The sequence below is a fragment of the Schistocerca serialis genome, chromosome 3, assembly GCF_023864345.2.
Source record: "Schistocerca serialis cubense isolate TAMUIC-IGC-003099 chromosome 3, iqSchSeri2.2, whole genome shotgun sequence".
Classification (NCBI taxonomy): Eukaryota; Metazoa; Arthropoda; class Insecta; order Orthoptera; family Acrididae; genus Schistocerca; species Schistocerca serialis.
Genome location: NC_064640.1, coordinates 344,765,342 through 344,781,191, shown reverse-complemented (window position 1 = coordinate 344,781,191; position 15,850 = coordinate 344,765,342). Strand labels below are relative to the sequence as shown.

Below are 15,850 nucleotides of genomic sequence, written 5' to 3'. Positions count from 1 at the left end.
ACGATTCGACCAGCCGACCAAATGGAGACCCACAATAAGGTCCATTCCAAACTCTGTCAGGTGCTGTTAACGCTGTCTCACACAAGTGTGGGGCATTTCTTGTCCCTCACAGGGATCACCCAACATCTGACGCTCTTCATGCCCTTTCTGTACTCTATCTGACCAGGTAAGAGCACTAAGGCATTCTTGTGGCCGTTCTACCTCTCCACAGAGAATTTAAACTCTAATCTTTTACATACACTATGTCATCAAAAGTATCTGGACACCCCCAAAAACATACGTTTTTCATATTAGGTGGATTTTGCTGCCACCTACTGCCAGGTACTCCATATCAGCGACCTCAGTAGTCATTAGACATCGTGAGAGAGCAGAATGGCGCGCTCCGCGGAACTCACGGAATTCGAACGGGGTCAGATGATTGGGTCTAACTTGTGTCATACGGCTGTACGCGAGATTTCCAGACTCCTACTAAACATCTATAGGTCCACTGTTTCCGAGGTGATAGTGAAGTGGAAACGTGAAGGGACACGCACAGCACAAAAGCCTACAGGCCGACCTCGTCTGTTGACTGAGAGAGACCGCCGACAGTTGAAGAGGGTCGTAATGTGTAATAGGCAGACATCTATCCAGACTATCACACAGGAATTCCAAACTGCATCAGGATCCACTGCAAGTACCATGAAAGTTACGTGGAAGGAGAGAAAACTTGGATTTCATGGTCGAGCGGCCGCTCATAAGCCACACATCACGCCGGGTAATGCAAAACGACGCCTCGCTTGGTGTAAGGAGCGTAAACATTGGACGATAGAAACGTTGTATGGAGTGAAGAATCACGGTACACAATGTGGCGATCGGATATCAGGGTGTGGGTATGACGAATGCACGGTGAACGTCATCTGCCAGCGTGTGTAGTGCCAACAGTACAATACGGAGGCGGTGGTTTTATGGTGTGGTCGAGGGCTTGCACCCCTTGTTATTTTGCGTGGCACTATCACAGCACCGGCCTACACTGATGATTTAAGCATCTTCTTGCTTCCCACTATTGGAGAGCAATTCGGGGATGGCGATTGCATCTTTCTACACGATCGAGCACCTGTTCATATTGCACGGCCTGTGGCGGAGTGGTTACACGACACTAACATCCCTGTAATGGACTGGCCTGCACACTCTTGACCTGAATCCTGTAGAACACCTTTGAGATGTTTTGGAACGCCGACTTCGTGCCAGGCCTCACCGACCGACATCGATACCTCTCCTCAGTGCAGCACTCCGTGAAGAATGAGCTGCCATTCCCCAAGAAACCTTCCAGCACCTGACTGAACGTATGCCTGCGACAGTGGAAGGTGTCATCAAGGCTAAGGGTGGGCCAACACCATACTGAATTCCAGCGTTACCGATGGAGGGTATCACGAACTTGTAAGTCATTTTGAGCCATGTATCCGAATACTTTTGATCACATAGTGTACTTGCCTATTGTGTGTGTTTATGGGTACGTAGTTTCATTGACACTCGACCATCTCTTCAGGGTGCTTCTCACGTTTTCGGTCACGCAGTGTAATAACAGTACCGTATCTCCAGAATAGTATCGGTTTTAATAAAGCAGAACATTGAGCCTTTTCCTAAAGGTACACCATGAACACATTGACAACTAAACGCATCTGTCCAAGCAACATTGGTCTGGTTTTCAAAGCATTCTCACTCCGAGGGTTTTTAGAAGGTATGCAGCTGAAATATCAGTGCAGTAATGGCTTTCAGGGTGGAGAGGGTGAAGGTCACAGTTTGTTATGGGGGTTGGGGATGCTGCAATAGACTCTAATCCCCCATCCAGTTCCCTCAAATTTCCTTATTGTCACACCCGCTTTTAATGGGCGTCAGAACGCTAAAAATATAATAATAGTGACTTTAAAATATATAATTGTTTCAATACAATAATAATAATAAAATAAATTTCTTTACTCAGGTACATAGTACATCGCTTAAACATAACTTATATGCAATTATAATTAAGAGAAATATTTCGTTTGAAGAGCACAAGTCCGAAAACTGGAGAAGGACATGTGTCATACAATCAGTAAAATGTAATAGCAACATGCTTTTTCACGTTTGACAAAGCATCAAAGTTTACACCACTATCACTGTGAACACAGTCTGCAGATTACTGCTGTACGACTGGTAAGTGATGTGATTATTGTTTCTTTCAGTAGTTTCTCGTTACCGTCGGGGAAACATGCTTCCTGCTGTATTTTTCTTAGTTGTTGCGGGATGTGGTCCGGGGGAGGGATCTTTCCCTTCTGTCTTGGCTTACTCAGCTTCCTGTGGTTTGCTGGTTTTATCTTCAGATTCTGGAACCGTGTCGGATTTGTTGACGGCAGCAGGCTTGATCAGGCTGTCAGGGGCTCCTTTACCCGGCACGAATATTCTGCGAGAGCAGTCAGTGCGCAGGCCCATGCACATAGGCAAGAAACTGAAAAATATCCGGCGTTAAACACAGATTACAATTTTGTACAATTCCTTGCCATTTTCGGTATTCTGAAGTTTTCGTGTTCTTCATTCTTCAAAAGATAACTGAAAAAAGAAGGGGGTGGGGGGGGGGGGGGATTACTCAAGACTCCCATGATGACCCTCGCTCCCTTGCTTCCACGCCTGTAAATTGCACAACTGTACACATTGAATCTCATTGAGTGCTGTTAATGTATTTGCTTGCAATGTAGTAGATTTTAGTTTCTGTTCCGTCGAGATATGGATTTATCATTGACGGTGATGCTGAAACGGAAAGAACAATATAAGGTTCCGGAATTTACACTGCAGGCCAAAAAAAGAAAAACACCCAGAAGATATGGTCGAATATCAATGTTACTTCGTACACATACACATCATTGGCTGATACGTAAATGACCAGAGTTGCTATTCTCTGTGACAGGTAGAACGGGCAACAGACTGCATTAGTGTTATTCGTGTTTACTGTCGTGACCAGGACTAGTGGGGTATATATAAGGAGCGTAAATAACATCACATGTTGAGTCATTACTGTGAAGGACACGGAGATGTCACGTAATCGTGTGAGACAGTGTTATCAGCATACGACAGAGTTTAAAAGGGGACTCATTGTAGTTCTTCATTTGGCCGGCTCATCGAATCGGGTGGTTTCCAGATTTCTGGGGCATTCGGATGTGACACTCTCCCGTAGTTGGACTGCATGCGAAAGTGATGGGGTGGCAGGCATACTCGTCTTCAAGGTTCCGGTCACCATGTCTGACCGCCGGCCGCGGTGGTCTCGCGGTTCTAGGCGCGCAATCCGGAACCGTGCGACTGCTACGGTCGCAGGTTCGAATCCTGCCTCGGGCATGGATGTGTGTGATGTCCTTAGGTTAGTTAGGTTTAAGCAGTTCTAAGTTCTAGGGGACTGATGACCACAGCTGTTAAGTCCCATAGTGCTCAGAGCCATTTGAACCATTTGAACCATGTCTGACCACACGGGACGATCATCGTTTTGTCCAACACTCACATTGTAGTCCGTTAAAGTCACGGCTTGTAATGACTGAGGGAACTCTGATGGCACAACGGTATCTCACGGACATCATGCGACAGTATCGAGATGTCGTTTTTCAGCAGGATAATGATCATCCACACATAGCACGTGTCTCTAAGAACTGTCTACGAGGTGATGAGGTACTTCCATGGACAGTAAGATCTTCATATCAGTCCCAGAGAGAATATGTGACGTCGGACGTTAATTCCTTCCCGGATATCAGTGACCAGTTACGACAGTTGCAGGCCAGCTCGTCTCAGGAGAGGATACAGTGGCTTTATGACATCCTTCCCGTTCGAAACACTGCATGCATCCAGGCCAGAGGGTTACAACGTCAAAATGATAAGTGGGCGTATACTGCCAAGTTCTTTGTAAATTTAACTCGATGTTGTAATCACTAAAACAACAGCACACACCACTCGTACCCACGTAGTTTCATTTCGTTCCCTCCTCTGCATTTTTGTGTACTGTGATTTTCTTGTCAGGCAGTGTAGAATTTTCGCTTTTCGTGGTTTGAATGCGTTGCAACAGTATATTCGTCGTTATAACTAAGTCAGAGGATGATTTGGAATAGTTTAGGCAGAGAGAATACACGCCCTAGGGATGGCTGCGCCCCAGTATGAAGCGGAGGCATCGGTCTTCAGCACTGGCCTACGTATAAACAGAGGTGGTAAGCCGCTTCGGCCGCTGGAGCGTGGGCCTGCCCTAAGTGCAAGTTAGGACGGCGCGCCGCAACAAGGGCAGGGCTTACTGGTAAGCTGACAGGCGGCCGCCCTGCCACGCCGCCGCCTTCTGCTTCAGTGATTACCCACGTTATGTGCTCGCCCTCCCGTAGATGTTTCGAATCTGATGGATCGTCGGCCTGCCAAAGGTACGAAGCTCAGAATTTTAACGCCCCATTGATTTCAGTTCCTTTGAAACTGAGCTCAAGCTCGGATGGACGAGGTTGTGTGAGTGAATCGCTTATGTCCTTATTTGAAAACCCACTTTAGCAACCGCTTAAACGATTTATGGAAGCCTCGGAGATCACAAATTAGGATAGCCAGGCGATGATTTGAAACCATCTCCTGCTGGATGCGGGACAATTCTCTTAAATGCCGCACCATTTTCTTCTTCCGGTCTGTCATGCGGTAAGGTTACCACCTTCACCTGCCAGAATTCTGGAATTATTCCAAATTCCTTCTTCGTAAGCGTATCTAACACTATTTGTTGCGAATCGTAAATCGGGGATCAAAACAAACAAAAGATACACAAAAACAGTCGCTGAATTTCTTTAAATCAAACGGCACATATCCTAAATCGAATGAAAGAAGGCTGACGATTGCACTGCGTAAACTTACGACAGTGCTGCCCGCTGTGAATGAGTTGTGTTTTTGAATATGAATTCCACGGGAATGCATTCTGCGAACTACACTGGTGCACAAAAGTTAAGGACAAAAGTAACTGCTGCAGTATAGTACTGAAGATCATTGCAATAAATACGGAATGAGACGAACTGAAATAACACTTTTATTAAAAGACAGTAATTATACTGACATCAGCGCGATTTTTGATGGTCTCCCGGCCATTAAAAAAGATGAGGCACGGCTCTTAATAGGATGCGTGATCACAACGGACGGTACTGCATACTCTGCCACGTTCTCCCATGCCTGTTCCTCAAGGTTCGTAAAGAGTTCTTTTGGTAGGGTGCGCTATTCCTCCAACAGTGCTGTTGACAACTGGTGGTTGGTCGTCGGCGCATGTGGACGTGCTGCAGTATGTCTTCCCAACGCATTCGCCGGCCGAAGTGGCCGCGCGGTTCTGGCGCTGCAGTCTGGAACCGCGAGACCGCTACGGTCGCAGGTTCGAATCCTGCCATGGGCATGGATGTGTGTGATGTCCTTAGGTTAGTTAGGTTAACTAGTTCTAAGTTCTAGGGGACTAATGACCTCAGCAGTTGAGTCCCATAATGCTCAGAGCCATTTGAACCATTTGAACCCAACACATTCCACACGATGGAATTTAAGTCGCGGAAACGGAAAGTCCAATCCATTCGCCAAATATCCTCTCGTTCCATGATCTCCTGCACCTGTGCAGTTCGAAGTGGTCATCCACAAAAATGAAGTCAGGGCCGAATTCACTCCTGAAAAGACGCACATAGGTAAGAAGTACAATGTTACAATAACGTTGACCAACCAGTGTAACTCTTTCACAGATTTGGAGACTGGTATGCTAGGCAACATTATGTCTCCCACACCGTAATATCTGGACCACCAAAACGATCCCATATTCTCCAGTGTTCCTCGGTGCATTACGTGTTCCAACCTGTCACCATATGAGGGTACGTCCAGAATCACTACTGAGATTGAATCTCCTCTCATCCGAGAGTTTCTATGCTCCTGGTACCATCGCAGATGGCGCTGCAGATTTTGCGGATGTCAACGGAATACAATGTGTGGTATCGATAGCTACGATGCCACGGCTTACGTACCAGTTAAGTTGGCACTACGACACCGACACCGATGACAGCGCCCTCTAGCCGACGCTGGAGAGCTCTACGAGCTCCGCCACAGATTCGCCCCATTTCATCAGGTGCAGCCAGCCCGGAAACTTCGCTTCAGCTTTGCTCTACATACGACGGATCTAAGACTTCGCATTTGTACAAAGTTATGTACTCTTTCTTGCATCAGTAAACCATTTTTACTCACTGCCGTACCGACGTAATTTTCCTGCTCCTGCTCCTACCCATGCGCCGCCTTCCAGGCGGTATACAAAACAATGTACTGGTCGTCGGGCAAAGATACCACCCCCACGCAGTTGCCGCGCTACAGTGGAGCGTGATATTACGCGCCTTGCATTCCTGTTAACTATGGTTGTAACTGCACCCGTTATTTGACCCAGATCCCTTTTTGCCTGTCCCACAATATAACGGTCATCTGCTGCTATAGTTGGCCATGGTCGATTACGTCCTCTCATTCGGCCAGCAGTGCATGTGGTTTGGAACGCACCGCATGCACGTGAAACAATGCTGCGTGCGATACCAAATTCCTCGACTACACTCGTCGCAGTTCGTCATTCGTCCAGTTTCCCGATGGTTCTTCCTAGTATGAAGCCATTCAAATGTTGTCTCTTGGCCATGTCGTAATGAAGAAAACCACCACAGTGCAACGTCACTGCTCGGCTGATTGATATACACTGTATACTGTTTTTTCCCGTTTCTGCAGTTGCCTCGTGTTGCGAATTCAGCCCCTTTTGGCGCTATAGTCACGCAGATCTCACGCCATGTGACGTCCAACTGTTTGTGTGCGACTAGGAGACCTCTAGCAACATGTCCCCGCACTTTCATTCATTTCCACCGAGCTGTTAATATGTTTGTGGTACTTTATCTACCTCGTTTTATGTTTTCCAGAGCAGTGCATCCAGGAAGCCCCAGGAGGAATGGTCAGTATTCGGGTATATGACAGGAACAACCATTTGAAGCACAAAACTTCATATGAACATTCGCCCTAATCCGAATAGTTCCCGAGATAGAAAACATTTAATGTACATTGTTATTTATTTTCTGTATTATTCAAGACATTGTCAGGTTTACATATGTACAACTGTTAGCCAACATTAAAACATGCGTCTTACAAAGTATCAACTGAAAAATACGTATTTTTATCACATTTCTCTTTAAGAATTATCGTGCAAGTTCACATTACAGGTGTTGTAAAGTTCACAATAAATGTTCGAATATCCCACCGTCAACTTCAGCGCATTTGTGCACTCTTGGCAGAACATGGCTTGTTTCTTGTCTGCGTACCTCTGCACATTCCCTAATGAGGACAGCAGTGTCCATGAGACGACAAAGTAGTCCATCTCGCTAATCCACCTTTCGTTTATACATTTTTACTTAATCCAACACCATAAACAAAAATCTAATGGCGTAAGGTCTGGATATCTTGGTGGCCAGTTAATTGTACTGCCACGAAAAATCCAGCGATTAGGGTAAGTGCGATTGAAATATTCCCTCACACACCTGGTAAAATGTGGAGGATCTCCATCTTGCTAGAAGTAATTTGCAGTTCGCAGTGCTCAAGATGCACGTGCAGAAAGTTTCAAAAAAAAGCGAGTAATGCTGTCACTTCATTAGCTCTTCTTAACTGACAGGGCCTATCAACAAGTTACTGATCATGCCGCACCAACATTGATCGAACAACGAACTTGGAAATTCGTTTCCACTTTAGTGTGTGGATTTTCCTGCGAGCGTCGATATTTATTACGTGCGTTGTTGATTCCATTCCGTGTAAACGTAGCTTCATCAATGAATAGTGTAAATGGAAACAAATGACGACTGTCATTTAACGGGTGACTAATTTCAAGTCGTTTGGCAATGTTGCCGATGTGAAGATTGTGGACACGCTGTATGTGAATTGGGTACAAGTTTTTCCCGTGTTCGTGGGACACTGTGACGTGCAGGAAGCCGTTGTGAGCTGGTGGTAGAACTATGCTACACCATTTCAACAACTGCACAGGTTGCTGAACTACGCGTTCCGAAGAAAAATGGTAACTTCAAAGAATATCTGTTTCACGCAGTGTGCATAATACTCTGGTAAACACTCTAGGATCAGGAACTGCCCCGCTTCCGTCGCCGGGGTCGCTAGCGCACGCCTGTACGATGGCGCCCGACCCGGAGGTAAGCCGGTTCGAATCTTGGTGGTGGATGGAATTTTCACTGTCAGTACTTGGCTGGCAAGGGGAGGACAGGTGGTGGCATGAAGTTTCTGATCACCAGTCTTTGCGCCAATGTCATGGATTCACTTCCAAACCTCTCCGCAGTGTCTCATGAAGAGAGGGCATGTGTCACTGTCCATGGTGATTCGTCCTTCGGATGGGGATGTGAAGCTCGGTGGTCCCCTTGATGGTCTTCGAGAAGTGTAAGTTATGTTTCACCTTCTACCATTTTCTCATCATCTGCAACACGAAAATGACACTGCACTACATAACAGTCACCCACACTTAACAGATACACTTACGCACACAGTTCTCATACGTCGCGAAGGAAAGGTGCCTACAGGTGCGAAAGATAGGGAAAACCTTCCCAGTTATGTAGCCGAACCTGCCCTTCGGTATCTCCTACCCATTCATGGCATACGATTTTACTTTACCTTTTTATCAGGAATTCAATCTGCCGGAAAGCGCCGACTGTATTTTCCGACAGTAGCAGGAGCACTATCATCGCACAAGCGGTAAACATATGGCAAACCTTCATATTGTAGTATACATGTGTGGCATTGTACCAGCGCGTATACAGAGACTACTAACCGATGCTTCTCTCTGATACACTCTCGATCCTTCGCACTACTTCACTTACAACTCACCATGGACAACTGCGCATTCAACGGGCTAGTTTACTGTCAAAAAGACATCCAGAGCAAAGCGGTATAAAGCAACGAGGTAAGTTAGGCCAGAATAAACTGCGAGAGAGATCGGGTGGGTACGACACATACTTGCGTGCCACTATCCCGAAAACAAATGTACATCAAATGTGTTCTATCTCGGAAACCATTCGGAATAGGGCATATGTCCATATGAAATTCTTTGCTTCAGATTAGCGTTCCTGTCACATCCCTGAATGTTGACCATTCCTCATGCAGAGACTCGGTCAATGGTCAATAACGTTGAGTGAGATAGCCTCATGGAGTTTTATAAAATCATTTAAAAGACTGATATCCTTTTGATCATGGACAATGAAAAATTGCGTAAATAGTGCAAATGTAGCTCTTGGCGAGCAAAAAGGATCACTCAGTGCAAAGCGAAGAATGGCCAGCGTTGAACGATTACCCACGGTTCTTCAGTAGTTAGTTTCAGTACGGCAGCTGTTAATTTAAATTACCGACACTGCTCGAGAAATATGCACACCAAAACTAACCATATCAGTGCAGATTCTCTAGCCGACGCTAGCCATATTCAGTTTGGAATCGAAGCAATTTGACCTCGTGTATGTATCTCTGTTTATATGGAGATAAGTAATGCACTTACCACAGTAGACGGTTTTCACTCTTGGACTGGAGACGCGTGAATCGGACCGTGCCCATGAGAAGTAGCAGCCAGTCTCCTTAATACATGTGTTAAAAGTATTCTGCCTAGACAGTCAATCTAGAGGGCTGCTCATCAGAAGGCAACGAAGGACACGTTATCAATTGCCCAGAATCATCGGAAGAGGTTAAAACGCGATGTGGTTCCCATTGAGGAGGGTTTGGGGGGGGGGGCGCTTTTTCGGTCGTTATGCCGAAAAATTCGTATATAAGTGGGGCGGAAAAATGATCCTCCAAGACGATAGTATTGAGTTTTTATGGCCAGTTCTCCGAGGAGAAGAATATCAAATGAACTGAGCAGCAATGTTTCCAGACCTTGTGCTGTATTGACAACACGAGGAAATCTAGATTCCTGCCTGGTCTTCTCCATTTTCCATTATTCCTAGAAACTGCTCTTTAAAGACAAAACTAGACACTGCGCTAGCTAATTCGGACCCTTATTAGGAGCAAGCAGGGTCTTTGGAACTCTTGTAATGCTGTTTGTAGCGATAATATTCCATTTTATTTTGTATTCCACTGTTGTCATATAAGTTATTTTTTGTTATGTTTCGTTTGAATACATGGTGATAGGTCCTCGGCATGTCTCGCGTGTCATTGTGGGTGATTCCACACAGATTACAAGTTACACGAAAATAACAACTACATTAATAAACTACAATTAACCTAGATATTATAGAACGTGAACTATGATGGAGCTTCTGTCGATAGAGTGACAGTAAAAGAGGGATAAGGGCGTATGAAGGAGGTAGACTGGGGTGGGAACGGAGAGGTTGGGGGGGGGGGGGGGGGCGAAAGTGGAGTTCGCAGATTGTAAACTGTCGTTGCATTTTTACGTCTTCAGCATGTGCTACAAATGTTACAAATAAGGATTGCTAAAGACTAGAGAAATAAAACAAATGAGCAGTAGCAGTTGTTGGTGTAAGAAATATATCTACTAGCTGAAAATAAAATAGAGACCCATAAAATTGGGAAAAAGTGAAATGATGTATATCATGGAACATTATAATGCATGGACAGAGTATTCTGAACAAAATAACAGAGTTTACGAGCAACGTTTCCTATTACCTTTAAGTTAATTCTAACGTAATAGGTTTGGGGTGCATCAGCAAAAAACCTAAGACAGTTCAGCTATCATTTTTGTTCTCATAGATGATGACAGAATCATCAGTCTGTAGTCCGATCGCAAACAGTATGTCTGTCTTATTTTGCTACAGTGTTCACATACAGTCATAACGCAACGACCGACGTGTGTGCGAAATAATTCTTTCGCGTCAGTGGTGAGCTGTTCAGTGATGTGGTGTAGTGTTGCATACAAGCGTATAACTCGACCAAGCGAAATGTGTGCCCGGCGATAAGAGCACCATTGTGCTTTGACGTGCTTCCGACGGAAGCAGACGGAGCTTTTTGTGCATCAGACCAAATGGAAAATAAAACACAAACTATGTCGTTTTACATTCTGCATCATTCTTTTCACGGTAGATGGAAAACAAACATAATAAGGAACAAAAGACTCAGTGAATATACTGCATTTCACTTCGTTCCAGACTGCACCTCTGTCCTTCCGGGCGCACACGTTCCGCGAGCGGGCTCTATTGTGGAGTTACTAGGAAGAAGTACGACGCAAATGAATCAGTGAAATGTCAGTGCATTAAGCGATACATTTGTCATGTTAAGAATCCGCTACACGAGTACTGCATGATAGTATCTAGTATACAGGGTGGGCAAATATGTAGGCTCGGAAAATATTTCATACGCCTTAAGATAGGTAATCTAACTTACATGAACCATCCCCGCTGCGAATGATGTTGGGTTGCTTATCTCAAAGTGCACGAAATATTTTCCGTCCATTTTTATTATGCGCACCGTATAGAAGCACCTTTATGCTGTCCATGCAGGAAGTTTACGGTTTAATGCTGCGTCGATAATGAGGTCGTTAGAGTCAGAGGTCAAGTTACGTTTGGAGATGGGTGGACAACAGAATTAGATCCTTTATTTTTCAAAGGAATCGCATCCGCATTCGCCTTATTATATTTGTGAAATAATGAAAATACCTAAAACGGAATGGATGGACAATTATCTGAACGTTGCCTGTTCTGAATGCGCTTGCAGTCTCTTAGCCACTGCACTGCCTCGTTCTTTACTCCGAGCCATCGTGGCTGTGTCGTGAAAATCTACAAGCGAATAGAAGCAGCACACTAGCCGCACCACCACCGCTCGCATCTGTAATCCTAGCTTCTATGCACCCACCATCCCTCAGCGTGTCCCTTCTTCACTCATCAAGAAGAGATCGTCCGTAATAGCTTATACTCCACAGTGTCCCAGTTAGGCGTACTTTATTTAACTAACATTTATTTTTGTACAACTTGTAATCTGTAAGTGGTCAGGCCTGAAGAGGAGGAAAACTAATTAGAATCGCGTAGCTATTCACTGAAATATAACATAAAGTGTACAGTAAAGCGACTGGTAGCATTGTGGTACAAATAAATACTTCACGACAGTCTTGGTATTTATATTTAGGAAATATGGAAACAATCAGTAGAAATAGTCCTTAATACAACTTCACTGTATCCTTTCCGCTACATGTTCATATTGCTCTCAATATTCTGGAAATTTTTGCACCACATGCAGTTAATACACTACATATGCATATCCTAGCTTCAGTAGCCTCGATTACTATAAATTGTGCTCCAAAGGAGTAAAATTCGTTCCCAACAGTCCTGGCACCGTGATCCAGAAGATGCATTAAATTGCAATTTATGTTTAAAGGTTAATTCACAGTTATACAATTAAACGTTTAGTGTAGGCGACAGCAAAACAAACCACATGATAACACAAAACTGTCTTAGAATGCTTTAAGTGTTAGCCGCTGCGCGACGTGCAGGTAGAGAGTCAGTGAGGTTCTGGAAGGTGCCGACGGGGGTGGGGGCATTGCTGACTCCAGTACCGTTGTCAGCTGCGCTAACTTTCTTGGTTCAGGATCCAAAGCGCGAACAGCCAGATCTAGATGGTTCCACAGATTCTCGTTTGGTGGCCAGGTTCAAAAATGGTTCAAATGGCTCTGAGCACTATAGAACTTAACATCTGAGGTCATCAGTCCCCCAGAACTTAGAACTACTTAAACCTAACTAACCTAAGGACAGCACACACATCCATGCCCGAGGCAGGATTCGAACCTGTGACCGTAGCGGTCGCGCAGTTCCAGACTGAAGCGCCTAGAACCGCTCGGCCACTCCGGCCGGCTTGGTGGCCAGGGGAGTGCGGTAAACTCATCTTGGTGCTCTTCGAATCGCGCACGTACACTGCGAGTTGTGTGACACGTTGCGTTTTCCTGCTGGTAGATGCCATCGTGCAACGGAAGAACAAACTGGATGTAGGGGTTGACTTGGTCCCCAATGATAAATGCGCAATTGTGCAGAACCAGTGCACCTTTCCTAGTGACGAGATCATCCGGGGAATACCACGAAAACATTTCCCAGACCATAACGCTCCCTCCTGGTTGCATGGAGTGTGCTTTCAGACTTTTCACGCCGTACACGCCAACGGCCAAGTCCGATAGAGCATAAAACACGATTCATTTGAAAAGGCCAGCTGTCGCCACTCAGTGGACGTCCAGTTTTGGAACTGGAGTGCGAATTCCAGTCTTCGTCGCCGATGAACAGCAGTCAACATGGGTGCATGAACCGGCTGCGGAGCCCCATACGCAGCAACGTTCGCTGAACGGTCGTTGAGGAGACACTGTTGGTTCACCTGGGCGGTCAGTTGCTCAACAGTTGGACGTCTGTTCGCCTGTACACATCTCCCTGTCATCAATGGCTCCACAGTTGCCTCGACGCTGGTTTTGGATAGCGCCATTTTGCCATGCGTGATATACTTTAACCACGGCGGCACGCGAACAGTTTACAAACTGCACTGTTTCGGAAATGCTTCCACCCTTTTCCCGAAACCCAATAATCACGCCCTTTTGGACGTGACGTAAATTGCACTGTTTTCGCATTACGACAACAACTGCATTGTTTTCTGCGTTCTCCCTCCTCTGCTGGTGCTGCCACCTGCCGTTATTGCACGTTGACGTCGAACATAGACGGTGGTCACATTGATCTGACTGAAACGTGTATATACGAGGGCGTGCTGAAAAGTTATGCTTCTGAATTTTTTTATGTGAAAACTCTTCAACATTTTTAAATAAAACAGACTTTATTAACATTCTATATTTTTAGTCTGCATGCCTACACATGTATTGCTCAACAAAGTCACCCTGATGACAAACTCATTTCTCCAAACAACAGACCATTTTGTTGATGTTTGTGAAGCAGCAGCATCTTCCCTTGTCGCACCATTCCACAATAGTGATTTTCGACGGAAATGCAGTCTGAAATACATTTTTCATTCTCCGATGGGTGGGTACCGGTGTTCGTCCTTTAGCAGCCAAGAAAAGAATAACATCACGTTGTTCCTGTTTAGACGGATTAGTTAATAATGTCGCTATAGTTCATGTTTCCGCATTTACCGCACACAGGTCATAAAGACACGAATGTCATACTACTCCCTTGCCTGCCTGTGTGAGCTTACATTCCCGCATGGGAGCAGGGCTACGTGGCTTGTACACTGCAGCAACGCTCTCAGACGGAAACTTTTTGACCGCTCCGTATAAGTTGGCGGCAGTAAAATCGTTCTACAGTGAACTGCCGGTTCTCTAACTTTTCTCAATAGTACTACGCGAAAAGAACGTCGCCTTCCTTCCAGGGATTTCCATCTGAGTCGACGAAACATCTCCATAATACTCGCTTGTTGATCGAACCTACCGGTAACAAATCTAGCAGCCGGCTTCCGAATTTCGCCGATGTCTTTCTCGAATCTGACCTTGTGGTGATTCAAACACTCGAACATTTCTCAAGACTGGTTTGCACTATTTCTATACGCGGTCTCCTTTACGGGTGAACCCCACTTTCCTAAAATTCTCCCAATAAACCGAAGCCGGCCATTTGCCTAACCTACTACCATCCTCACGTACTCGTCCCATTTCATATCGCTTATCAACGTTATGCCTAGATATCCTACATATTTAATCGACGTCACTGTGTCATCCAGTACACTACTAATGCTGTATTCGAATATTACGGGATTGTTTTTCCAACTCACCTGCATTTTCTTACATCGAGTACAACGTACTAGGTTCTACACTGAAGCGCCAAAGAAACTGGTATAGGCATGGGTATTCAAATACAGAGATATGTAAACAGGCAAAACACGGCTCTGCGGTCGGCAACGCCTATGTAAGACAAGTGTCTGGCGCAACTATTAGATCGGTTACTGCTGCTACAATGGCAGGTTATCAAGATTTAAGTGAGTTTGAACGTGGTATTATAGTCGGCGCACGAGCGATGGGACCAGCATATCCGAAGTAGCGATGTAGTGGGAATTTTCCCGTACAACCATTTCACGAGTGTACCGTGAATATTAGGAATCCAGTAAAACATCAAATCTCCGACATCGCTGCGGCCGTAAAAAGATCCTGAAAGAACGGGACCAATGACCGCTGAAGAGAATATTCAACATGACAGAAGTGCAACCCTTCCGCAAATTTCTGCATATTTCAGTGCTGGGCCATCAACAAGTGTCAGCGTGCAAACCATTCAAAGAAACATCATCGATATAGGCTTTCGGAGCTGACTACACGACACAAAGCTTTACGCCTCGCCTGGGCCCGTCAACAACAACATTGCACTGTTGATGACTGGAAACATGTTGCCTGGTCAGCAGAGTCTCGTTTCAAATTGTATCAGCGGAGGGACGTGTACGGGTATGGAGCCAACCTCATCAATTCATGGATCCCGCTTGTCAGCAGTGGGCTCTTCAAGCTGGTGGAGGCTCAATAATTGTGTGGGGCGTGTACAGTTGGAGTGATATGGGACCCCTGATATATGGTTCAAATGGCTCTGAGCACTATGCGACTTAACTTCTGAGATCATCAGTCGCCTAGAACTTAGAACTAATTAAACCTAACTAACCTAAGGACATCACACACATCCATGCCCGAGGCAGGAGTCGAACCTGCGACCTTAGTGGCCGCTCGGCTTCAGACTGTAGCGCCCAGAACCGCACGGCCACTCCGGCCGGCTGACCCCTGATATATCTAGATACGATTCTGACAGGTGACACATATGTAATCATCCTGTCTGATCACCTGCATCCTTGCATGTCCATTTTGCATATCGACGGACTTGGGAAATTTCAGCAGGTCAATGCGACACCTCACACGTCC

At 45.5% G+C, this 15,850-nt stretch overlaps 1 protein-coding gene across 1 annotated transcript in view; it reads right to left on the bottom strand.

The window, feature by feature from the left end:
- LOC126470820 (rho GTPase-activating protein 100F) overlaps nucleotides 1-14,733 on the bottom strand; it is a 334,288-nt gene extending 319,555 nt beyond the window's left edge. The window contains exon 1 of the mRNA XM_050098831.1: nucleotides 14,728-14,733. Coding sequence (XP_049954788.1) covers nucleotides 14,728-14,733 — 6 coding nt within the window. The remainder of the gene's footprint in view (nucleotides 1-14,727) is intronic.
- Between the last annotated feature and the right edge of the window lie 1,117 nt (nucleotides 14,734-15,850).